The following is a 26473-nucleotide window of genomic DNA, read 5'->3' as shown; positions in this document are numbered from 1 at the left end:
CAGATTCAATAGGGCCTCTCACCATTCGGTGCTCGGGCCCTAATTACCTTTATTAATCATAAACAAAAATGGGAATGATAAAACTTTCATTTTAGTTTTGACTGTTCTGAAGGCTGCAGGATTGTTTTTCAGCTGATGTTCTTTCCTGTGTGTGTGTGTGTGTGTGTGCGTGCGAGAACCTGGTGAGGCTTTAGGACCTTGAGGTCTGTGCTGCAGCAGCTCCTCCTCCCACTGAGGCTGTTTATGAAGAAAGCTGAGCTGCCTTGACAAAAACAAGGGCTGTGACTCCAGAGTAGAAGAGCAGTGTGCCTGAAGCCCATTCAGCACAGGCTCTTCAGCCATTTTGCTCAGCCCCGGTGCGTTTTCTTTTCATTTCACTCTTCAGTTCGAACCCAGAGGAAGCTCCTTGACTCAGCATGGTGTCCGTCGGATCGGCCGGTCAGCTCTGCAGAGTGCTCCTGCCTCTGCACGTTGTTTTCCTCAGCGTGTGGATGGTGGAGAGCAGTGCCTCAAATGGAGACATAAAAGGTAAAATCATACATTTGTATGCACTTGATTCCTCATAAATACACACGCTCTGCTGTTTACTTCAGATTACATTCATCACAACAATATTTTTGAATTTCTATTATTGACTTTTTTTTTGTTTTTTATTGCGCAATACCTCGTGTTTATGTGTTATGTGACCACATGGTATTTTGTTGCTGTTGTTGTCAGAATGCATCAGTTCCAATGGTGTGGAGTACAGAGGAGAGCAGCTGAGCTCCTCCTCAGGCCTGACCTGTCTCAACTGGACCAGCACCGACAGAGACTATGATGTTCAGGTCCATCCGGATTCACTCACAGGTAAAAAAAATACTTCTGCTCTCTTTTTCTGTAAAGTACTGGTCACTGACTATCTTATTAGAAAATGAAGGGTAAAATTGTGATTGTTTTCTCTGTTGTTTTGGCATCACGGTTAAAAACAGGAAATGGGGGATTTAAATTTTAAAATGTGCCTGAGGCTGATGAAGAGAAACTTCAAACACATTTGAGTGTAATAAAATTTGAGTTTGTAATAATGCATGTTGGCACAGACGGATGATTTTTACAGCACACACTGTAGATACCGCACCACTGATTTGTGTGTTTACAGGTTTTATAGAGCAGCTGCTGTTTCCACTCTTTGTGCTGATGGCCGCCTGCTCATTGTGGTGTGATGAAGTAGTGTTAATGATTAATGAATCCAGTGGTTTACTCCGCAAACAGCCGGGACAGACAGACAGACAGGCAGACGGAGACAGGCCTGCAGTGTTTCCATGAGGCATCAGTGACAGACAGACATGTTGTTCCTTTTTGTTTATCGTCCCTCCTGTAGGTGTTGGAGATCACAATTACTGCAGAAACCCGGACTCCTCTCCGAGGCCCTGGTGCTACATCGTGAGCCCAGACGAGACAATCCAGAGACAGTCCTGTGCAATTGAGACATGCAAAGGTTGGTCAACTCTGCGAGTAACAGTATTCATTATCACTTGTCACTTAGAAAAACTTCACCTGCAAAAGTCAAACTGGGTTAAGACAAATATGCATGTTCCAAAACAACAAAACTCCCAGAATGCTGTAGAACTTTTTTTTTAGACTGCATTCTCTCGACGCTGCTGGCAGCTTCCTTTCCTTCCCTGTAAAGCTCTCATTGTTTTTTGAAAAGTGGGCCAGCTCTGGAAAAATAATGAGGTGACATTTTTGTAGCTATGAGAATGTCCTATTTGCTCGACCAAAAATAGAGCCCTTGATTGTGAGAGAGGATGCAGCCAAGTTTGGATCTTTGATGAGCCCCAAAAAACTTTAAACAAAGTTTCCTCTTGTCTTTTTCCCACAAATGAACCATGTGCAATTCATCAGTAGACAGTTGGATTACTGACATTTTCCCTTTCCCAGTTGAGAGTATTAGTCTGCAGTAGGTCAGTTGGTCAGTGTTAAGGTTATCGGAGAAGCCTTGCACACTTTGCTCCTGGTTTCCTGTTTGTTTCTGAAGCCAGCCCAAGTCTCACAACAACAAAGCCCTGCAGTCACATGTCAGAATGTTCACCTTCTAGACAGACGCTGACCACGCCCTGAAACGAAGCTCATTGGCGGAGACGAAGAGTCTTCCCCTGGAGACGGCAGACAACTGGCTGTTTGAATACATGACTCCGTGCTGTTAAACTGCAGCCGAGTTGGTAAACAACCTGTAGGAAGGAAATGAAAAAAGAAAGAAAAAAATCAGTTAAAGAGCAGCCGTGAGACATGTGCAGCTGAGCCCTCCTGTCTTCTGAGAGAGGCGAGCGTACAGAGCCTGTATGTGTGGGGCACATATGATAAAAGCAAATTGAGTGCAGATACTCTACTAACTGATAAATGACCCAACAGCTTACCGAGAGCAGCGTCCTGCGTCTGAGGAGGTTTCTGTGTCAGTACTAATGTCCTTGAACCAACAGTAATTGGAAACCACAAGATCAACCTGATGCATCTCTATCAAAGTCAAATGAGACAAAGTTGACTGTTTTCTCATTATATTCAGTGTCACCACACACACAACAGTACCACATCACAAAAGAAAAGGGCAGGTAAAGATAAATCACATTAAGTAGGTGAATGAAAACTTCCACTGTTTTATTTTTCTAATAATGTTTGACGGTTGAACTGTTTGTATTCATACTTTGTATTCTTTTAATCTGCTCCAGTTGGCATGCAAGGGGAATCTGTGAGATTTGATTATAGATATGGATAAAGTCTGTCATACCATCTGGAAAAAATCTGTTGATTAACCCTTTATCGACGAATTGACTTAAAATAAACAACCTTTATGTCTAATTCAACAAATGTAATCACAGACCAATAAATACACTTAATTTTATTCATATAATAAATTATATAAAAAGCCATAACGCTAATCGCTTTGCAATGTAACCCACATTGGTCCTATACACCACACAACTTAGCAGCTCAGATTTGATAGAAAGAGATGAAAAGTCATTTAACACCAATGTTGTTTTATTGTGTCTTTAGAACAAGTCTCCACTGAGCCAGCAGAGGCCGAATCCCTCCAGCCGACAGGAAGCGCTCCCCCCACAGAGAGCCTTCAGCCGGCCAAGTCAGGAGCTTCTCAGGGAGAAGTCGCTGCTGTGAAGCCAGTGATGGGAATCAGCCAGCGAGTGCACACAGCACCCAAAAAAAAAAAGGACCTTGGCACAATTGGTATGTTCTAGCTATATTTTCACTGACATCATATATGATATTATTTGTGGTACACACTATCCTGCTGTTAGAGTTATTGTAGTTTTAAGTCAAAAAATCTTTGGTGATCCACTTGTAGGTTCAGTTTTTAACCTGTTCTTTTGTTTTCCAGGCTACGTCCTCGGCATACTCATGATGGCGATTATAATCATCCTTGGAGTAGGCATCACAGTCGGCTACTTCTATAAGAGGTCAGTATCTAAACCCCACCAAGATTACTTTGTCATTATCAGTTTGGGTCAGAGGAGCCAGTGTGGAGCATTTATCTTTTTTCCAAGGTTGTCATTATCGTGAACATGCAGACATCAGTTTAATGCGTCAGCTGTCGTTCATATCCCACAACAATGCTCTCTGTTTTTCCAGTTGGATGTAATGCAGCCCTTTTTTAATGCGTTGAGCACAACAACCACAACAGAACAGCGGCAGGAAATGAAATGCCTGCGGTCTATTTTGAGCGTTTTAGAAAGAGAACAGATTGTGGAGGAAGACTTGGATTCGACGGAAAAGCCCCCACACAATGGCTGCTGTCATGTAATGCGTATAGTGACAGACCCTGTGTTGTAAAAAGAGGGGAGGTCTCTGATTCCTTATTGGCACGTCACAAAATGCCCAAACAGTTTTGTGATACGCCGTCAGATCTGATTAGCCGTACCCCTGTATTTATTTTCTATTTTTAGATGGAGATTATTAATAAGGAGGAGCAGGATGTTATGTCATAGGGTTCATACCTGCGCTCAGCACTGTCACATCAACCTCAGTAATGTGAAACTGTAGATGAATGCATGACCATAATCTTGGTAATTCAAACGCCCACCACCGGCCAGGACTGGTCGTAAAACTACTGTATTCCTCCCTGGATATAATTGACTCTATGAACTCTGTAAACCAACCAGTAGGTGTAGGCAACACATCGCAGGGACCCTAATCCCCTGCAGGCGTCTCCTCCATCTGAGCACATGTGACCGGTGGTGTCTATCGTTGTGATTCGATGAAAAAGGCTGGACTATGAATATCGTCAAATATCAAGTACCTCCCGTACAACAGCAAAAAGGGGAAAGACACCTTCTTAAGGATGGGTCCTCCAAAAGTGATCGTGGGGGTAACAAAAACTAAAACATTCCACGATTGACTATGGAGGCCTTTACATGTCATCATTAAATATTACAAATGTACAACTCTGTTACGTATACAACTGCTGTATAATATGTATTTGTACACATGTAGAACCCTGAAAAGCCAGAGGCTCTGGAGTATTTCCCCCCTGATTTCATCTCACTTTCATTCCTCACTAAGACTGGAAATGGCAAACTGTTGTCCTGTAGCTCCAGGAAGTTTCTGGTTCTGGTCACAAACTAAATAATGTAAAACGTTAAGTCATCAGGATAAGAGGAAAGTGACAACTTGTGGGAAACTAGAAAAAGGTTTAAAACAACACAGAGTACAGTTTGAGCTGAAATGGACCTCTAAATATTTTCGGTCAAGGACATACAGAATATTTTCCTGTGTTTGCTCCGGATCAGTAGAAAAGGCTTCATGCTGCCTGCCTCCCATCACTGTGTTGCCTTGGAGCAGATAACTCCCTGTTCCCTTTCACCATCTGTCCCTCGACTGTGTCACAGACCAGGCTCTTGTTATAACAGACTCTGTTATCTACATGTACTACAGCTATCAGGAGCTCCTTACCATGAATATTTGGCTTGGGTGTCTCCCAAAAGAGAGCTGTGCTTAGTATCGGCTCCAAGGCTACGCAAGGCATCACTATAATCACTGTTTTATTTTACTACTGTTAAACACAGTTTCACACTGATTTCTTCCTGATAGCTTTTACGTTTAGCACAGAAATAATGAAAGAATAAAGTATTACTTCATTAACAGGCGCACAACCTTGCTAGTATTGAACTCATAATTCTGAATGCCATTCAGCCCTACAGACTGTTTTAGCTTCTTTCAGCTAAATGTTTTGGCAGCTAACACCTTTCATTCACCCTTCTCAGCTGTTTCTGGAGGGAAATCTCAGATATACACTACATTAACTTTAAATGGCAGACACAGACACTTTCAAGCCGGACATTTCCTTGGTTGAGACCAAAAGAGAGTTAACTCAAGAACTTAAAATGTGATGATACGTGTTTTGTTCACAGCCTGTTTCCTCTGTTGTGTGTTGTTGTGTAGGGGTCGCGACATAAAGAAACAGCATGACCAGCGGGTGTATGAGCGCGAGATGCAGAGGATCAACCTGCCCCTTGCAGCGTTCTCCAACCCCACCTGTGAGCTGGTAGACGAGAACACCATCGTGATCACAGCCGAGCACGAGATCACCCCGGTCCAGGAGGGTTTGGAGGGCATGGAGGGCGGTGACCCCCTCATGGGCCAGCAAACCGGAACCCCTGGAGCCTGAGGAGGGGGTGTAGTCATCAAACGGAACTGTGATACGTAATTTTGGACCAAAACACTCCCATCTCCCAGTTTCTCTTTTTCTGCCTCCCTGAGTAACTTCTGCTTCTTAAAAAAGGAGGAAGGGAGCAGTCTTTGCTCCAAAGACTTTAAACTGAATGCTGTGTCCTTTTACCTTCGGGTTTTACTCAAGAGAAGCTGACACACAATGGACACTATTTTAACAACTAGGAGCCATCAGAGTCAATCTGTTGTTAATGAAAAGGTCTTTAATATTCATATTTGGTACATTTGATGGCCACGAAGAGAAGGTCATGGGCTGCCCCCTTAAACAACAGTATGAACATTGAGAATAATATGTAGTCCAATGGACGTTGATGAGTGTTACTAATGGTGTGTAAGGTTTTGATTCCATTTGGAGATTGTGCTCTCCGTGGTAGGCGTGGTTACATGGGGAATATGAGGTGGATTACCATATGTGTTGACCCACTGGCTGTGGTGGTGAAATGTGTTAAGACTGGTTTGTTTTAGGGACAAACTGGTGACAAGTATCCCAAAATACTCCTCGTCTGAGCGCGATGAGGGACCATGAGGTAAAACAGGCCGGGCAAGTGAAATCCTTCAGCTCAAATTGCCTTAGCATGATACTTCTGAATGTATTGGCCTATCTTTGCCCTGGTTATTTTTGTTTTTTTCTCTTTTTGTACTTGACTGACAGGCCAATGCTGTTATGAAAGCATGACAGCAGTCATTGGCAGACATGAAAGAGGACTTGCCCTTTTTTTCCACAGGTTAGGAAGTGACAGGAAACACAGAGTGCTCTCAGGAAGCATGAGGGACAGTAGTTAGGCCGAAGGACAAAATAGCACTGCCAAAAACGCAGCATAGTCGCAATCAGACAAGGAAAAAGCCTAAAATACTGTCTTTGCAGAGCAGGACTGTGCACGTGTTTGTGTGTGTGTGCATGTATGTATGAGTGAGTGTGTGTTGAAGTTCTAAAGAATCCTGACATTTGAGTAATGCACTTGATGCTTCAGGGTAGAGACGGGATGGAGTTGATTAGAAAAAGTCCATAGTTTGGTGATGTTCATTGAGAAAAGATGAATGCATGTCCATGTTTACCTGCATGTTTGTAATCGGGAGCCTCTTTTCTTGAAATTAGAGCAACTCTTTGCAGAAATCATTTTTAGAGCAAACCTGCCTGAAAACAGAAATCATCGTATGTTTGTTGATGCACAAGATACACTGTTACTCCCCTGGTTGTTTTATAACTCCTGATGATCTTTGTTGTGTGATTATTGCTGGAACTCCATCATCACTGTTTATCTTTGGTTACTGCTACCACATTATGTTCACTGTCTGTGAGCTGGCTGATGTTATTTTTCTTTTTCATACATGCTCACAATGCAGCGTTTGGATTTAGTACTTGTATTTGTATGGATGCAGAATCTCACTGCCGAGACTGAAATAAAACATGAAACACACATTGTGGAGTGATGTTGTCTGTATATTTAAAACATTAAGAGGTCGATGGAACCCATGACCCCCGCTAGAACAACATAACACATCAGGACTGCTTGAGCTGTAGAAAGTCTCCTGGTACTCACAGTAGGGACTTTTGTTTCCACCGGCTCCCTCTGTTGGCAGCTCCTAAATACTACACTTTAGTCATTGCCTGAGAAAGCAGGTTAAAGGTTTGAAAGACTTAGGTTAAAGGGATCGATTGGCAGGAATTTAATATTATCCCAGTTATGTTTTTAATAGTTTTATCTAAATTGTGTAAATCGCGTTTTTACCCTATGGGGTAGAATGGGCCCTTTATATATTAATACTTTATATTTGTATCGGTAGCAGGCCACCATGTTTTTTTTACAGTAGCCCACACTGGTCAAACTAAACACTGCCACAGGTTCTCTCTCATATTTGGCAGGGGAGGATGAGGTGAGGGGTATTTGGCTGCAACGTGCAACGTCACCAGTAGATGCCGATAAATCCTACCCACAGCCATAAAGAAGAAGTGGAGCAAAGAGATCTGAGGAGGACTCTGAAGACTCAACACAACTAAGAAAAACTAAAGAAACAAATCAACCTTGGATCTCTGGATTTCAGTTACTCTCATATACACTTTATAGGGACCAACTTTTCTTTTTTTTATGTCACATATAGGGAACTTTAAAGACCATAAGACCTCATTTGACTATTAACCATTTTCTACAGAATTACTGTTCTATTCCAAGGTTCTAAAAGAAAATACATAACCTACGATCAATGAGAGAATCTCCTTCAAGGTTAAGGGTGACTTACAATTTAATATTTTTATTTATCATTTGTCAAAAATACAAGTCTTTATCTATTAATTTTTCAGAATCAGAACTGTGTCATTAATGAATCAATCAATGGAAAATATGATAACTCTGTTGGTCCTGTGAGCTTGTGAATGTCAGATGCTCTGCAGTTTTCTTTTTAATGTTAACACAGATCCAAACATTATTTAACTGTGGTAGTTTTGACAGAAGATGATTTTTCAGTTTTTGTGAAATGCAAAACACCAAGAAAAATGACAATTGGCATCTTTCTGAAGGTTTATTTATGAAACACTAAAGTGATATAAATAATAGTGGTTACATCAGGTCGTAAGTACCTTGCATGATGAGACCAAAAAGGCAAAAACGTTCCATTGTTGACGAAATGTCTAAAAATCTAGAGTTCCCGTTAGAAAAAGACCAATTAAAGGCATATATACAAATTTATACACATTGCTTAAGGAAAAAAAAATCCAGTTTTCTGTACAAGTACACATTTTCATGGTTACGTCTAACAATCATTAATAAAAGCTCTTCTGTTCCAGAGGAGCTTCTGCCCTATTTCATCATGGGTTTGATAAAAACATGTTAAAATCTAAATGCTGTTCAAACATGATTCCAAGAAAGGGTCATTAAAATCATTAGAATACGAAAGAAACGTCTAACCATTTCGTCAAAACAAAAACAAAATCGATCAGTTGTGCTAAGTTGTGCCCATAGTCATCTTGTGCCAAACCTCAGTGTGATGAAACTATTCTGGATCAGTGTTTTGTTTGTTTTGACTGCTGCCTACAGTCACTCCGGTTTTCACTGAGCCCTGCCCTGACATGTTGATCAGATAAATCGTAACAGCTTTATGTTGTCTTGGTTGCTGCAGAGGTGTAGGGAGTTATTTTATTGGCGAGGAATGTTCTGGCAAACAACAAGTTCCCAAGCAGAAAAACAAAACTCCAGTAACACAAGGACTCCTTGTTAATTTCCACCTTACAAAATGTCCACCTTACTGCTCGTCCTGTGTTAGAGATAGGGTCACAGAAACTTGTATTTTGTCTTTATACACAGTAAACAAGAAGCACAACCCTGCATGTGTTGAATGGGACTGAGAGGGGTTAAATTAAAGAATCAGTAACTAACACTCTTTTTGAAATGCATCTTTCCGCTCACACTGCAGTTAACCTCCCACACAGGGAGAGAATTGGCCCAGCTACCTCAGGTTATCCAGTTCCGAAATGGCCCAGGTTCAATTAAGTTTTCCTCTTTTTCACATCCACAGTATTAGTTCAGCATTTCAGAGGGGTTAAACGAGGGAGACATAGGTTCTAGGTGCTGTTGTCTGTCACACTGGAAGATTCTGGAGAGACAGCTGTCGGGGTTGACTGTTGATCTGTGCTCGGCGAGGGAGAGCTGTCTTTAGGCCAGTAGAGTTGACTCAGACTTTGATGCACTTCCTCAAGTTCGGCTTGCGCGGGGATCCCGAGCTCCTGGTTGAAGGACATCGCACCGAACCAGTCCTCCAACTTCTGGAAAGGTGGACTGAGGGAGGAGGAAACAGAGAGGAGGGCACAGAGGGATTTGAGGTTAAAACCAGACTGACAAGGTTGAGCGAAAACATGAGGGAGGAAGGAATCTGGCAGCAGAGGCGTGAACTTGTGAGGCAGACAGACAGACAGGCAGACAGGCAGGCAGACAGGCAGACAGGCAGACAGGCAGACAGGCAGACAGACAGACAGAAAAAGAGAGCACACACCAGAAGAGAAAACCTGCCCTTCAACTGATGTTTTCTCATCTTTGTGAAATATTCCACATAAGTAGACATTTTAACTATTGTTAAAGTTGGACTGCTGCTTGTATGATGTCAAAATGAGCATCAACAGATCATTTTTCATTGTCTACTTTGCTGTGAGCTGACCCTGAATCTCTAGAGGAGCAGATACTATGTTTACATGGTACATAGTCGTTGTAGGCAAATCACATTTTGGATCCAATTTAAACATAATAAAGAATGCAATTTGAATGGGACAATTGTGGAGCATTTTCAGCCCCAATCTACACACAAATTATATGAAGTTATTTGCAGACCTGCCTCTTTAACACGTTTGATGAAAATATGTTTACTAGTTTTTGCTGTTTGTTTAATTCCTGCTAACAACCTCACTAACTAACAGACAGTAACAGGAAGCTTTGGCAGCAGCCGGAGCTCACCGGTTTTCTGGTGTGAGGTCACAGCAGGCCGCAGCCAGTGGGAAGAAGGCTAGTGGGCAGTCATCAGGGAGGAACTTCTCCACAAACTTGCCAACATTCAGGCCAAAGTCCAGCGTCCGGGGGAGGCACTCGGGGTCTGCATAGACTTTTCCAATGATCTGGATCATAAGACAGAGGAGGAAGAGAGGGTCAATCAATTAACAGAAGCAGTTTGTAAATAGCAGGGTGGATCGACCCAAACATGAGCACATCAGCTACAGTGGAGTCTAATTTATGTGATGTCCTGTTCTTTTCTAAAATATATAGTTTCACTTTAGATCTGTAGCTACTTTAAACTTGCTAAGTGTTGAGTTGCCTTCCAAACAAGCAGTGCACAATTACAGACTCTGTTACCAGACAATCAGATCAGATAATCTACGTTAAAGCAGCATGTTCTCACCTCACAAAGCACAATTCCAAAGGAGAAAATGTCCACCTTCTCGTCATAGCGTTTACCTGAAATAACAAAAAGTAAAAATGATTAAATACACTTTTTAATCCTCTGTATTCATCCTCAAGTTGGTTTATATATTTTCTGTAAGCAGCTCACCATTCAGCATCTCTGGGGCCATCCAGTACGGGTTTCCCACAACAGTGTACCGCTTCTTTCTGTCACTACGCCTGAAAATCCTCTTTTTATTGGACGTTTTTTCAGATGGGGGCTTTACTTTGTCCTCTACAATGAGACGAGAGAGTCCAAAGTCAGCAACGACCACTGTGTTGTCCTGTTGAAAGAAAGACAAACGTGTTTATGGTTCTGTCTCAGCTCAATCTGAAGTTAAGAGCCACCTTCATATAAAAATTGAATTTTGATGAGAAGAAAATTGATAAATGACTGATAGGAGTGAATCAGTTTCTTGTGGAAGTAGAAGGAATCATTATTATAGAATTAACTTGGATTCTCTGTTAGTGTCTGTTTATATAATATAACTTTGGCTTGTGTTCACATTTTTACAATTATATTTATAGACACAAGTGTCTTGGCAAATCCCAGGAACAGAAAACTTTTTATAAATCGTTCCCACCTCGTATTCTTACTGTTAATTGTTACACCAAGTGTCACTTACCAGTTTAACCAGGCAGTTGTGAGAGTTGAGGTCTCTGTGTATTATGCTCATCGAGTGAAGGTAGGACTGAAACACAGAGAAAAGTCAATGAGGGTAAAACTCAAACACAAGCAAAAAAAAAGTACTTTCGTATAGTAAAACTTATCAACATATCCATGAATGTAATGGATGACCTCTTTAATTTTGGTCCTGCAGCGCAATCTCAGAAAGTTTTACAATGCCTTAGCATGCATTTTAAAACTCTACAGCAGTGCTTTCAACTGTTTGCATATGAATACTTAATATAAATCCATGTCCACTTAAGAATTACCATAACATAACACCCATTCAAATCTAGGAGTCATTTTAAGTGGCCTTTTACGAACAAAGTACTGCATCATTTACTATCCCAGTAGTCATCTGCCATTCCTCAGATCGATCTCAGAAAACCTTGTGGTGGTTCTTTAGCTCTAAAACTACACATATTCAAACGGCTGAAAATAGCAACTGAAGATTTCATGTCTTTGCAAAAAGCCAACTCACCATGCCAGAGGCGATGCTCTTTGCAAAGCTCACCCTCTGCTTCCATGTAAATGGGTCCTGTGAGTTAAGAATAAAAAAAAAAACATGAATAAATGAGAGATGATTTGTATGTTGCTCAGAGATTATTCATAACATTGGTAAAAACAAAACGATTTGTACCGAGGTAAAGACAGGGAAGCAGTGGTCAGTATTAACAGAAAATAAATGTAGAAAAATTTGAAAATGTCCCTGTCCGACATTCTTTAAAGGAAGCACAGGTAAAAAAGACAGAACACACTTGTGCGTCGTGCTGAGCTGAACTTCTATCCTAGAAACAGTCGGCAGTGGGAGAAGGGGAGCCCAGCTCTTTTAACTTCACCTGGGAACACTTTCTACAACTTATCTCATTCCACATCGTAGCCAGTTGACTCGCCTGCCAGCCCACAATAAAGCTGTGAGGCCTCTATCGGTGTGGAGTTTACTTCAGGTCAGCCCCCTCCTACACTTTCTGTGGCCACTGAAGGGTTTTTGTGCTCAAATGTGGACGAGGAGAGGAAGAGACATAAGTGAATGAACTAGTTTAACTCACAGTGTCTCTGATGGAATCCTTCAGAGTGCCTCCCTCGATAAACTCAGTTATCAAATTGAGCCTCTTGTCCTTGTACAGCACGCCGATGAACTTCAATACGTGTGGGTGATCGAGGCTCCGCATTACTTTGACCTGGAGATCAATCGAATGACAAAATGACAGTCGTTCAACATTTTGATTGCCTGTAGATTACCCCTGTGAAATTGAATTCATGAGGAAAAGCATTAAATGCAATAGAAATCGGGCTGATGTTTCCTTATGGGACTGGGACATATAACACAAAAATAACACGGTACAAAGAGGTCACTGTTGGAACATGTGGTGTGCTTTCAGTTATGAGGGAAATAAATCACAGCTCCATCCAGAGCCAGAGGATCCGGCTACAGATTACCAACCTCCTTCAGGAACGTCTTCTGCGTCTCCTCATCACAGCGGAGCAGCTCCTTCATCACCATCACCTCTCCTGTGGCTTTATGAGTCACCTGTTGGTGGCACAAAACCAGTCATGACTCTAACCCAACTGAACAAAAAGAAAGTCCAAGGATAAGAGGCAATTTGAGATGAAGGCTGACCTTGATGGCCTGTCCGAAGAAACCTCTTCCTAAGATCTCTCCGTGGATGAGGTCACATGGGCGGAAGATGCGATGAGAGCAGCTATTGTACGATCTCAAGGACTCAGAGCGACTGATGTCCCGAGCAATAAATGACATCTCCTTGGGAGAATTTGGTCCGGGTGACTTGCATATGCTGTTGCTCCTCCTGGAGTAGAGAAAAGTGCAGATAAAAAAATTACATAAACTCATCTCATCTTCACTGACTCATTATGTAAGCTCTATTTTTTAGCACCTTATTTAGGCCTAACATACCTCAAAGATCTCCTTTTCAGCGTGCCTTCATCAACTACATCCGTTCTCTCCAGGACTGCATCAGAAGGTGAGGACAGACGCATGCGGGTGGTGGCGGGGACTCCCAGTTGGTTTGTGGGTGATCCCAGTCTGAGTCGATCCATACGCTGCCTGACTGGGTCATACTCGATAAGCAGCTGCAGAGTTTGACTGGTGCGATGGATAAGATCATCAACCTATACAGACAAGGAGATTTACTTCCCAAGAATATGTGGTGCAACAAAGGTTAAGCTATGTCCACAGATGATGCTTCAAAAATATGGACGTTACGGCAACTGATAAAACTGCATTTCACACACATGACCTACACAATCAGCACACTTAGTAACCAATTCAGTACATGACCAAAAGGGAAATATGTTCATTATGTCTCCTTCCCTGAATGCTGATGAGACATGGCCATAAAAGTGTTTTTGTCAAATATTATGATGTAACAGAAAAATGTAGCTTTGACCTTTTGGATAAACAATGTTATGTTTTGTCAAATCATTTGTACGAATTCCATTACATGATTATTTTGAGTTCTGGCCAAAAAGGTGTTGTCTGAGATTACAGTGAATCAAGTTATCAGGCAGTCCTAATTGAACATCATGACCTGAATGCAGCCAATCAAATTTAGTGTAACTGAACTCTTTTGAGATGGGATGAAAGATTGAAAGACTTTGTTGTGAAAACCGGACAGGTGGGAATTTTAAAACAAAACAAAAATCTCAGCAGTGAACTATGACTGCATTGGAATGCATGTCACTGTGAGGGTGAGGTTGTGGGAAAAAGTCTTTAAGAGCAGTCACTCCACATACCATCCCACCCAGCTCAGGTATGCATAAATGATGGAGGAATGTGAGGAATGACAAAAATCACATGTTGTATGTGAACATCGCTTTGCAAATCGCACTCAACTAATTGATTTGCACCTTAATGAGAACAGTAATTAGCTTAATTTGAAGAGCTTCAGATCACACATCTCAGGGATGTACTGAGCTTTGAACCCACCTCCTCCTCCAATAACGTCCCGACCGGAACGCCATTGATCTCCAGGATCCTGTCTCCAACATGGATGGCATTTCGGACCTCTGGACTAATAAGCATCCCTCTGACCCTGGAGCAAAAACAAAGTACCAACACTGGTATGTGAGTATTAGCATTGTAGAATGATGTACTAATTTGATGTCAGCAGACGAGGGACAGCTTGCATGATCAATAACTACCTTTTTTAAGCATTGGAACTTAAACACGCACTAGGGCTCTGCTGTGTATCAAGCCTATAATCAGTCTTACGTCAAAGCATTACTCATGTGTCTTCACACGAAACAGGCACAGAGATCAGCCCTTTAACATGTGACACTCACTCTTTGACTATAACGCTCGCCAAACCGTTCACGTCCCTCGGCACTGAGACGGAGAAGCCCCTCTTGCCGTTGGCTGCGGAGGGCATGGAGATTAGTGTCACAGTGTGAGGCAGGGAGTCGAGCACCGAGTCATGTGAACGCTTCTCCAACATGGGTGTGAGGACCACTTGCTTGTAGCACTTTCCACTGCAAATAACAGGAGAGAGAGGGAATGGTTACATGTGAGGGCATGTGCTCTCCGTTCAGTTACAGTTGGAAGAACACAGTGTTGTGTAATAACGAACAATTATTGATGGTTATGAACATTTAGGCTGAAAATAAGCTTGAAGACATTGTTGTTGCTACTCTTCACGTACATCTTTGAAAAATAAACTGAAAAATACACAGGTCATGCATGAGTGAGATCAGTGAGTGATGTACAGGGCAGCGCAGGTGACTTACCAGAAGAGTTTCGATCGCTCCACTAAGGCGTAGGTGTCCCGGTCTTCAATCACCACCGTGCACCTCAAACATACGAAGCACTCAGGGTGATACTTGTGTTCTCCGGCCACCTGGAAATACAAATAAACTGATCTTCACAGTGCAAAGCACAAAGGGGTGATGTGTTGACGGTGAGGCTGCTCTCCTGCTGCGCTGTGCTTTGCTCTTCAGAGTCGAGTGTGTTGTGGTGCGTGCTTGTTTTCTGCCCTCCTCCCACTGTGAGCGGTGACACAGCCGCAACACCTGCTTTGCTCTCAGTCTGTCTGGAATCTGCTATGATGTCACCTCTCCCTGACGTTCTCGCTCTCAGCAATCAATCAATGTGCTTCAAGTCTCATCTACATCTCCTGATTTTCCCTTTCTTCAGTTTGTCACACTCGCATGTCATCAGGCTTCTTTCCTCTGCTTCTCATGCAAGATGAGATCATATATCCGGCCTCCAGCAAGCAGGTGATATAACTTACAAACACCTGAACATGAAAAACTTTGAGTTCAGGTTCTATCATGAAATTAAAGTAACACAAATTAAGTATTTTTAAAGTGGTTCGGTGGAAAATCAAGTTACGCGCCTGAATGATGTGTAGATTACTTCAGGATGCTGTTTCCCACTTCGGTAATACATACCAACAGTTCAGTTTTTATATTTAAGATACTATATCATCTGACAAAGAGAGATCACGTAGAAAAGCCTAAATGTGTGGGAGTAGAATCCAGAAATAGTTATGAAAAGCAGTAGTTTGAGACTTTTACTGTGTAATCACTTTTCAAAGAGTCAGAAGCTGATAATTATCTTCGCAATAGAATATATATCAAACAGTAAGATTACTCTCTTTGCTCAACTGTTAGCCATCAAAAGGATAACAAAATAATCATGATTGCATCCCAAAAACTTTTGCAAATCTATGCCAGTAAACTAATCAGGGGTGCGGAGGCAATTATTACATTCTCAGACTTTGAAACTTCCCTCTCTGTACTATACAGTAATCTAATAGAAAACTATTCTAGCAGTTTTAACACATTTTACACCAGCAGGTAAATATACAATACATATAGTGTGTCTAGGACGTCAAAATCAGGTGTTTCTTTAATAATGAATCCGGCCAATTATGGTTGACAAAGAAAAAGCAAAATGTTGCTTTTTTCACAAATATAGTGGTTGTTTTTTTCTCTTAATTTATTCAAAATCTCTTATACCACCAGTGTTCGTTTTTATGTTTTCCAGCTGTGGGCAGCTACTCCATCTTTTGTGCATCATTGTTGGAGAATAGGTGCAAAAATCAAGGGTCAAATAAAAATACATAAAAACAAAAACTACTTTTGTCATGGGTATAACTTAAATCTTTCCCTCTTTGGGTATCCATACATGATGCTCAATATTGTTACAGAATCCCAGTTACAAACAAGTCTTTAGAAGGATTTTTTCCCACAGCTGTGAGTCAGGGAGTCAAAGCTGGGGAAGGCTTCCCCGCTGTTATGGAGAGATTAAAGGGATGTCAGCCAAATCATTGCGACACCTCAGGAGCGTCTGTCTGTAATTCTGATTCCACGCCAAGAACAGAACAACCAGCAACAACCACAGTCACAACCTGCCCCAGGCTCAAACAGCAAGACAGAGCTATAAAAACAGAGTTAAACAGGACTCCTTTTGGAGAGGCAGAGATTGAACCAGGACAGCAAAACTGAGAACATAAATTATAAGACAAGGTCATCGAAAACAGTTGCTTTCGTACTTTTGAGTGTATTTGTTTGTTCCCCCTGACAAGTAAGGAGACATGGTCACTCAAAATTGTCACAGTTGACTGTGAAGGGACGAGTACTGTTTCTCACCTATAACTTGTGGTAATAGCGGCAGAGGAAAGAGAACATTAAGTCAGAAAAGTAAAACTTGAAATTTGAAAACTTTTAAGCAAAGTTACCAAAGCAATCAGTGGACATTTTTTTGCTAGGAAACAATAGTGGTCACATGTTCGATCCTTATTTCTGGTGAGTGCACGACAGCCTTGGTAATCACGCACTATGCCAGTGAGTACACTATGTGTACACAGAGTACTATCTGTGAGTGCAGTGACTGATGTGTCCAATCTGAGACACAACAAGTATCTCAAAATACAACAACAATCTTCCGTGAACCAATGCACTGAAAAAACCCTGGACAAACATAATACTGTTGTGGACTTGAGCGCCTAACAAGAAGCAGCAGTTCTACATGACCCTCCTCTAGTGATGCACCACAATGATTCTCTTTCTGGCTGAGATGCTGCTATGCCAGTTCTCTGCCAAAAACACTTGGCTTCACAGGCTGATGGAGCTGGATGCCAATACTAAATAGAAGAGTCCATTATGTGTGTTGCTTGGTGGCAAAAAGAAAAAACTTCAGTCTGGCTCCATGTTAGACAAGTGACCCCAGTTGTGACCAGCAAGAGCTGCTGCCACCTGAATTTCATGTTTCAATTTGTAGAGGCTACAATCAAAGATGGCTGCCAGGGAATTAATTGATGTTTACCATTAGTGGTTATTTAAAGCCTTCTTGACTTGCACAAAAACTACTCTTCTAAACCTGGGGGAAGAAAGCATTGTGGGTCAGGGAAGAACACCTTACTTTTTGTGCATTTTTATTACTTGCTAGATAAGTCACATTCTTATATTTTCATTGATTTAACACAGATTTTTTCATGGATCTATATTTTTTTCATAGTCCGTGTGGGTCAGAAGGCACAGCCAATCTGTGTAAAATGAATAATTAAGTTTGCTATGTGCTAAATAGACTTTTCAGTTCGCTGGAACTTTACAAGGACAAAGTGAGGTGATGGAAATGAGGTAAAAAGCTGGTATTCTATAGCTAGACTATAAAAATTCTGCTGAACTGCGGCCACAGTTGGCAGGTAGTGGATGTTCAACAATGGCATACCAGAAGCAGGACTAGAGAGGAGTCATAAAATAGACTGAGCTGACAAAGTAAAGTCAGCTAGATAATATCTAGCTAAAGTTTGTAGCATTACCCAGTGAGCTAATGGGCAAAAGTGAGCAGTTTGACTGTTTTTCAACAGACACAATATGAGTAATAGACTGGATAATAGAGCTGCCGCACCACAGACAACTCAACATGATGAGCTCCTAAAAACATGATTGAGTCTTCCCACCAGATCCTCAGTGAGCTGTGGAGAGCGTCAGTACAGACTGGGAACAGTGAGGGGCCTCAAAGAGGGAAACTAATTCACAAGTGAGCTCTAAGGTTAAATGTGCTATGTTAAACTGCAGCCTATGTAAAGTATCAGTCAGCTGTAACTGCCCCCCCCCCCTTTTTTAAACGCCTGTTAGTATTATTGTGGAGCAGCAGAAAGATTTGGGTACACACACAGAGCACTCACACGCTCTGTGGGTACTCTGGTATTATTTAAGTACAGGGGGGGAAACTGTTAGCAGTTTTTATGTGAGTCATAACAAGGCAGACTGAGAAACATGGCAATGACATGTAGCAACAGAGATCTAATTGTCTTAATCCAGTGTTGGATTTAGGGCTGGGAATTAAAATAATATCAATAATTATCGCAATATATTTTTCAATAAGGCAATACAACAAACGCTCAATATATACCGGTATATTGCTTAAGCATTGTACAAGCACAGTGAGAAGGAAGAACACACGATGGTTTTAATGTTCTACGTCTTTGTCAATCTCTGCTCATTTAAGACTTTAAAACCACAACCTTCACTCAGCGGCTAAAATCAGTCTTTAAATTTAAGAGATTATAAGGATGTTTGTGTGATAATTATCGATATTGAATAAAATGATTTTTTCTCTTGATATCATTTTTTGCCAAATTGCAAAAGCTGATGTATTTTTTCTACAAGCCCCAGCCCAAGTTTATAGCTTTAAATTTCTGTTACAAATATATAATCTTCAAGCTACAAAAGAACAATGAACTGGATGACTGAGAAAGAGGTTTATAAGATTTGGTGTTTAACCATGCAAAGAATAGCCCTGCCTCAATCATTTCTTGCCGATGAGTAACAGCATTGAAAAGTGGGAGCAGCAGACGTACCATGGCAGGTCCAGTCATGAGCAGAGAGCAGCCGTGGCAGAGCTCTCCAAACTTCTCCCAGTAGTGTTCGCGACAGTACAGTTTTCCATCCTTCTCGTAGTACCAGTTAGTCAGGTGGTCACAGCACACGGAGCATCTGCGAGGACAAAAAAACAGAGCTGGTCAAGTACACGAACAGAGGAGAAAGAAGAGATGAAGGCTTTCACAGGGTTTTTTAAACTTAAAAACTCATCTTTGAGGAGACGGTGGGAACAAAAAGAAAAACTGTCATAATATTTCAAATCCTTTGATGACTTCAAAAGGTGCGGGTGACGCCTGAAAGATTCTCATGAAGCAATAATTCTACTGCTATCATAATAATACCTCTGTGTCAGACACTCATTCTGTCTTCTACAGGTTTAGATGATTCTCTTATATATAAACTATGAAAGTATATTGATCAATTGTAATCTATGAATCTTTCATCAAGTTGCCAGAGATAAACAATATTACCTTCAAATATCTTTTGTCATTAAATTAAATAAATCAAAGAAAAGTGCCTCATAAGTTCACATTAGAGAAGCTTTGACAAGGAACTGTTGAATGTTGTACTTTAATTAAATGTTAAATACCCACTTTAAAATGAGCACATTTGTTATATTGATTTATTATTTTGCAAAAACATAATTAAGAGGCTTGAAAAATGTGTTTCCATAGTATTATGAACAGAATCAGGGAAAAGCTGAAAGCAGTACAAACACAGACTGAAAAATCCAGAGAAGCATTTGCAGTTTGGTAAAAGTTAAGCATCAGAACCATCATACAAAGTAGGTGAAACTCATTCCTCATATTCCATACATCATGTTCCAGTGAACTGTGTGGAATTATGAAAGATAGAGATCACAAAGATACCATCAAAGTTATGAGAAACATTTTTAACTTAAGGTTGGATGGGGTAGGAAGGGACATTTGCTGGAGTCAACGTCACAATCACAACAACATGTACTTTTCTGTGTGCTTGACAAGGTGTAAATATCTTGTTCATTTGAGTTGCTGCCGGCTCTTGTGTCTATGTGTGCGGTGCGGTATAACAAGAGCAGATGGCATAAGTGTTGTTCCACTTATTAACTTCAGTACATGACCAATAAGGAGACCAAAATACTAATTGGTTTAATAATACTTATTTAATTAGCAAAATAAGTTCATTTCTGGCACCTTAAGAAGATCCACAGGTTTGAGAAAAACTGAATCAACATTCTTACCTCTGTTAAAACAGGCTCAGAAATCTCTACAATTAATGTGGTTCTTTATTGGGCAGATTTTACTGTTAATGATAAGGCTTCCCATCAACCTTGTGGTCAAAGGTGCAAAACACATTAACAATATCCCAAGTTAAGTTAAGTCAGAAACCTGAATTACATGGTATCCTACACTTACTCTCAATTCAGCAAATACAACAATTACTAAATGAAATAATTTCAAACTAATTCCCCTTTGAATTCCAATAATACCACTCCGACTGCAGACTGATCCAAGCTGTCACCTGAGAGGATACATTGTAAATTAAGGCAACTTTTATGGCTGCATCTTTGGGACAGAATGTCCAGAGTGAGGATTGTTGAAGTTGCCAGCAGACAGGGAAGCACCTGCAGGCTCCGAGTGTTCCTCAAACAAGCTGCACTGGTTATGCAAAATGGTGGCAGCAGGTTCGACTGCCAGAATACAATCAAGGATGAGCCACTCCGACAGAGATTAGGTTACTGAAATGTCTGCAACCTAGATTATATTTTAAAGCCGCTGCTGCCATTCAGAGTTTGCAAATGCTCAGACTGTTTCTCAAGCCTTTTTTGTTTTCACCTTGGTTTCGAGGTAATTTGAGCAAAGCTGCAGGAGCCCTCAGATTGAGGTGATGAAGTGCGGGCAAACAAATTATAATGAATTAGATGTGTCAATACTGTTTGGATATGTTTTTTTCATTGAATAGGAATGCAACACAGTCCAGGTGACTTTTAACTTCACCTTAACACAGAGGTTGAGTTCAGGTTTGACTACAGTAACTGACACTTCCTGGTTAACAGCTATTTTCAATTCACAGATACAATTTAATCAAACGTGACTGTGAGAGCTCTGCTGATGCTTTTGCCATTTTGGAAAATACTCTGAAGGATCAAGTTCAATGTCTGTGATGATATAAAGAATATCACGTTTACCTCTTACACAACCAGTGTGCATGATGGAATGACATGTTAGACGGATTATTTTGAGAGGTAATCTGATTTTAATGCATTTCTAATCTTTCGTTGGAGTGCTGGCAGCAGCCTTCAGCAGAGCCTCATGCATCACGTTGCTCTCTGCACTGCAGGTATAGTTGATCCAGGGTTATTGACTTTGGCAAAGAGTCCAGATATTTCAAAGTTTTCTGGCATAACTTAAAAAGGAGAGAAGATCACATGTCTGTGAGTGAGTCTATGAGTGTGGGGGGAAACAGGCAGGGTGATGTTTCACTCTTTAACATCAAGTGGCATCTTTGACAATGGACTTTGACAAATATGTGAAAAGACAAACAATGACTCCTGCCTGATTCATCACATATGCAGAGATCAAATATGTCATGAGTGATGGTAACTGACTGTGCTGCTGTGGCCACAGCTGCACTAAAGGCCAAACCTCTGATAAAATGTTTGTTTGAAGATACACTTAAGCTTTTAAACATTTATAAAAAGACCCTAGACATTTTAGTCATTTGTAAAGCTTTGGGAATTTCTACACAACAGTATAGCCCAACCCAGTAACTGATATTATTATAACACAGACATTGGCTTGAAAGCTAACAATACATTTCATTTAATTTAATGCAGTGGTATCTGCCGATTTGCATAATCCAGATATCAGAACATCTCTGTTGTATTGAGTATCTTAATCTCAGTCTCAAGCTCGGGGTTGCAAGTGTATTTGCTATTTTAACAATGTTGGTGCTGGATGGGTAAATAACTGCATTGGTCTAAAATTGTAAAGACACATGCGATCCACACCAGATATAAGATCAAACTCAGTATGTTTTGAGTAATTTAGAGGCTGTGTTGGAATTACATTCCAATTACAGTTTATCAAGCTGGTAGCACTGGAAGGTTTTTATTTCAACAGCGACAATTCCTATTCCACAAATAAAGTAAATTTTAAGGGATCCTTATAAAAATAATAAATTATGTTGGTTTAAATCTTTTTCAACTCTAAAAAATGATCACCTTTAAAAAAACAGCATTAGTTTAGCTACACCATACAACTGTACTGATGGGGGAGTATCAGTATTGTCTGGTAGGAAGAGAAATAAAAGTGAAAAGTGCAGCATTTCATCTCATGCGTCATACATGACTATCATTATCTTTCCAGGTGTGGCATGAAAAACAACTTCCACCGTGTCCGCCTTGTGCTGAACAAAAAGCATTCCTGGACCAAACCAGCTAATAAACTATAATTATTGTCCATTATGTCCCTATAGTATGTCCAGATAAAGTGATGCAGAGCTGCTTATAAAAACACCTGACTTCATTCTTTGCACGCTGGTGAATGGGGGGCGGGCACACTACACTCAGGTGGTTCTTCAATGAACAAAACAATGGTCCTGCCTGCACAAACACTACAAAGTAAACATTACTCATTTCCTTAAATCCACATTCCAGCAGGAGTGTATTCTTCTGTAGGACCATGAAGTAGAGATAGTTTGTAGTGGCCTTGAAGAACCGCAGGGTGAGTATTTTACTTTCAGTGAGAGCTTATCTCAAGGTGTTGGACTGTTGTGTTCCCAGTGTTCTTCACAACAACCTCTTTTCAAGAGCCACAATTATTTCCTCATTCATATAACAGTTCTGTTGATCAGTTACTTGTTTTAGCACCACATATTTGACACAATATTTCACTTATTATGGTCTAGAATGCACAGGTCGTAAGAGGTGTCACTGTAGAACGTCTCTCTTGTCTCATTCTATAAATACAATGCCATCAAAAAGTAGAATTAGGTAAAAAAGAGAGCAAAATCAAGCTTCTACAAATGTATCTAATTGTTTTGTAAAATTGGTCTCCATTTGTTTCTGTGGATATTAATGTTCTCATATTTCCAATATATCTGGAATTTAAAAATTTCCTGCAGAGAAATTCATTGAGGGAATAGATACTTAGTACTAAATATCACCTGATCCAGTATTGTAGAAAACAATATGACATACAATACTGTTTTTGTGGCTAAGTTCTACTAGGATATATGCAGCTGTGCACACCCCCAGTGAAATCCAACATGGGAACCTCTAACTTTGTCTGACACAGTCTGCTCACCCGTCTGAATCGTCGTCTAGGAATGCAGAGCATGGCGGAGTCGAGCGTGCTGTTACCTATAGGAATCATCAACACTGCCAGGTTTACTGGAACAAGAGTGACCTCAGCTTGTAAGAATGCTACACAAGGTGGAGGTACACGGACGCCTGAGTGGCAGCATGTGGACAATGGACAATAGCAACACTTCTGAGGGTACTGCAATAACAAGGACATTTTATTTTCACTGTGGTATTTCTTTAAAGACCTCAGGGACTCAGCTTTTTAAGCAAAATAATTGCCTTGCAAAAAAAAGCAAGTTGTGTTTAGAGCGTCACAGCTTATAATAAAAAAAGGAATTTGAACTCTCTGAATGACTAACTCAGGCACAGGTATTAGCAATGGGATCCCATATGCATGGAAAACGTCTAAAATCTGCAGGATTTTAGGGGTGTCACTGAGGAAGGGAGAGGATCAAGACTGAGTATCGCAGCGACAGCAGAAACTCTGCCTCTGAGGTGATTCGAGGAGCTGTATGCGTTTCAGAGGAGACAGTGCAGGAAAAGAGTGAAATCCAAGGTTATGTAAGGACACTGCTACTGGCGTAAAACCCAGAGAGAGATCTATTTCAGTTGTCAGAAACAGGCAACATAGTCAGCGTTAGTTTTTCTCTATTCTTTAGGCTTTTTGCATGAAACCCTTAAGAGCCAAACTCCTGTCATTAAAAGAAGAACTTTTTTGGAAATAACTCAAAAGTGTGTGCGCTCTTAGAAAAGAACCTGTGCTCCAGTCTGCTGGATTCGGTTTCAGACACTCAGTTCTTACTCCTCTAATTTATGATATTAGTGTCTAGGGATTGGCATGTGTTTATTGGGCACACTCTTTTATTCCCTTCACAAAGTTATGTTTTTTTCTGCATTTATTGGTCTGTTGTTAGTTAGCAGGATTACACAATAACTACTGAACAAATTACCAGGGAAATGCAGTGGAAGGATGTGGTATGGGTTGGGCCGAAGTTAATACATTTTGAGGACGATCCAGGGAATTAAGATAACTTTATTTACCATATCCAGATGAATTCCGACATTTTCGTCACTTGATGGGAAACAATTTGGCTCATTTAGGGGCCTGATATTTATGAGTGTGAGCAATTTGTTGCAGAACCAAATAAAAAAATCTATTATTAGTTAGTTTACGTTTGAATTCATAAGGGGACTGTTGGGTCCTGGTAGAGGTACATGCTCTACTGGGTGTAATTCTAGTTATTAATACAGATGTGGTCCTGCAGTCAGGGAAACCCTCACAGACAGCTTGATCAGAAAGTGTCATCAGCTAAACCATCTTATCTCAAATTACATTAAAGTACTGATGACCAAAGAGAAACCCATGAGTGTTATATCATGTTGGAATCCAGCCACAGGTTAACTGGCCTCCCCACACAGACATATCTTAGTGTTGGGGCCTGAGAAAAGCAGAGAGCTCGCATCAGCTCCACCGGGGAAATCATTAAGCCTCAGAGCTGAGGGTCAAAGTCCTGAGGGTCAGGACCAATTCACTGACCAATCTTTCCTCTGGAAACTATACCCGTCTCCACGCAGAGGGCCTGTAAAGCAGTGACAGTGCAGGAATTACACCCTACCTGGTGCATACTGTGCAGGGAGCCTCTGACACAATGATGAATTGTTTAAAAAAAGAGAAAACACAACCCATGTTCAGGCTACAGGGTCGAAGCTTCTGGGATCCTCCACCAGGGCCATTTGTAAGTACACACGACTGTTCGTAAACACAATTGTATCCATGTCCATGCAAAGGGTTTGCCCTCATCTTTCTATGAAAACACGTCGGTGATCAGCCTGACAGAAGGTGTAGTGTACGTGCAGGCGTGAATCAGGGCAGACACTTACTGAAAGCAGGCGTTGTGCCAGATGTCCTGGAGCACTTTCATGTGAAATGAGTCCTGGATTTTTCCTCCACAGCCCACACACAAACCATTATCTGTACCTGCGGACAGAACAACAAGAACACAGGGTCTCTGATTAAACCCGGAGAAGAACCACAGGGTTAAATCACGGTTAAAACAGGAGCCAGTGGTAAAACTGGGGGAAAGCGGGGAAACAACGACAGGTATGTTGTAGCCTGCGTAGTAAAGCCACCGCGTTTAAAAAAACACAAAGAATACAACATCTCACTCCGCAGAAACAACGTAATGCCCCCCCCTGTAAAGTGGCTCCTCACCTTCTGGCCCCTCCATCTACTTTCTGAGTGTCGTCGATTTTTAGATATCGTCTGTAGCTTCTCGTACTGAGGCAGGAGAGCTGCGACAAGGCTTCATTCCTCTCCGTTGTCCGACCGAGACTCACACACTCCCGACAGGAGACCGGATAAGCGGAGCAAGCACAGAGAGGAGTTAAAAGGCTCCGCAGCGGAGGAGCAGTGGACGGAGGTGCTCTCTGTGCTATGAAAGCCTGAACTGACGTAATGCTCTCCGCACATTCCTGTACGGAGAGCGGGAGGGATCAGAGCAGCACCTGGAAACAGGAGAGGAGCGAAGTCTGCGCCCAAAGCGACAGGGAATAACAGCAGCGCCATCTACTGTCGAGGCGACCACTCTGCTGCTGCCGCTGCCGCTGCTTCTCCTTCTTGTTTTCCTTTTCTCGCCCTTCTCTTCTTCTCATTGTCCTTCTTCATCTTCATCTGCTGTACATTTTTACATCTTCTCCTTCTCCTTCTAAATTTCTCCTGTTTCTTCTTCTCCTTTTTCATCTTCTCTTCTCCTTAATTAGGGCCCAACACTGACAGGCACTGACAGACAGAAATTGTAAGGATTATTTATTTATTTTTTCCTGGCAAAGTAATTGGCTTTTTGTTATTAAACTTTTTTTAAATTTTTTTTTATTTAATAACAAAATTTAAAAAAGGAATGCGCAGCATTACTTTAGCTTAATTTTATTTTATTTCTTCCTCTTCTTCCTCTTCTTCTTCTTCTTCCTCTTCTTCCTCTTCTTCCTCTTCTTCCTCTTCGTCCTCTTCTTCTTCTTCTTCTTCTTAAAATAAAGGAACAT

The 26473-nt window shown here is 41.1% G+C and overlaps 3 protein-coding genes across 3 annotated transcripts in view; 2 read left to right on the top strand and 1 right to left on the bottom strand.

The window, feature by feature from the left end:
* Positions 1 to 244: 244 nt before the first annotated feature.
* pik3ip1 (phosphoinositide-3-kinase interacting protein 1) lies at positions 245 to 7133 on the top strand. The gene is made up of 6 exons (XM_053421171.1): positions 245 to 528; positions 718 to 846; positions 1358 to 1474; positions 3028 to 3216; positions 3368 to 3446; positions 5428 to 7133. Exons 1-6 carry the CDS (start codon positions 417 to 419, stop codon positions 5651 to 5653), a joined length of 852 nt encoding a protein of 283 aa, XP_053277146.1. The 5' UTR covers positions 245 to 416; the 3' UTR covers positions 5654 to 7133.
* Positions 7134 to 8218: 1085 nt separating this feature from the next.
* On the bottom strand, positions 8219 to 25946 carry limk2 (LIM domain kinase 2). The gene is made up of 16 exons (XM_053420764.1): positions 25647 to 25946; positions 25316 to 25412; positions 19128 to 19263; positions 15046 to 15155; positions 14605 to 14790; positions 14249 to 14354; positions 13217 to 13431; positions 12923 to 13109; positions 12746 to 12832; positions 12351 to 12482; positions 11783 to 11839; positions 11261 to 11326; positions 10744 to 10918; positions 10594 to 10649; positions 10155 to 10312; positions 8219 to 9485 (listed from the first exon to the last, which is right to left on the bottom strand). Exons 1-16 carry the CDS (start codon positions 25660 to 25662, stop codon positions 9272 to 9274), a joined length of 1998 nt encoding a protein of 665 aa, XP_053276739.1. The 5' UTR covers positions 25663 to 25946; the 3' UTR covers positions 8219 to 9271.
* The window catches only part of si:ch211-225b11.1 (uncharacterized protein LOC561694 homolog), a 29833-nt gene continuing 28341 nt past the window's right edge, over positions 24982 to 26473 (top strand). Inside the window, exon 1 of the mRNA XM_053420766.1 lies at positions 24982 to 25170. The gene's annotated coding sequence lies outside the window, so the exon portion shown is untranslated. The remainder of the gene's footprint in view (positions 25171 to 26473) is intronic.

Source organism: Pleuronectes platessa, chromosome 4 (assembly GCF_947347685.1).
Source record: "Pleuronectes platessa chromosome 4, fPlePla1.1, whole genome shotgun sequence".
Taxonomy (NCBI): Eukaryota; Metazoa; Chordata; class Actinopteri; order Pleuronectiformes; family Pleuronectidae; genus Pleuronectes; species Pleuronectes platessa.
The sequence above is the reverse complement of the archived record's forward strand: the minus strand, read 5'-3'. Positions and strand labels throughout refer to the sequence as shown.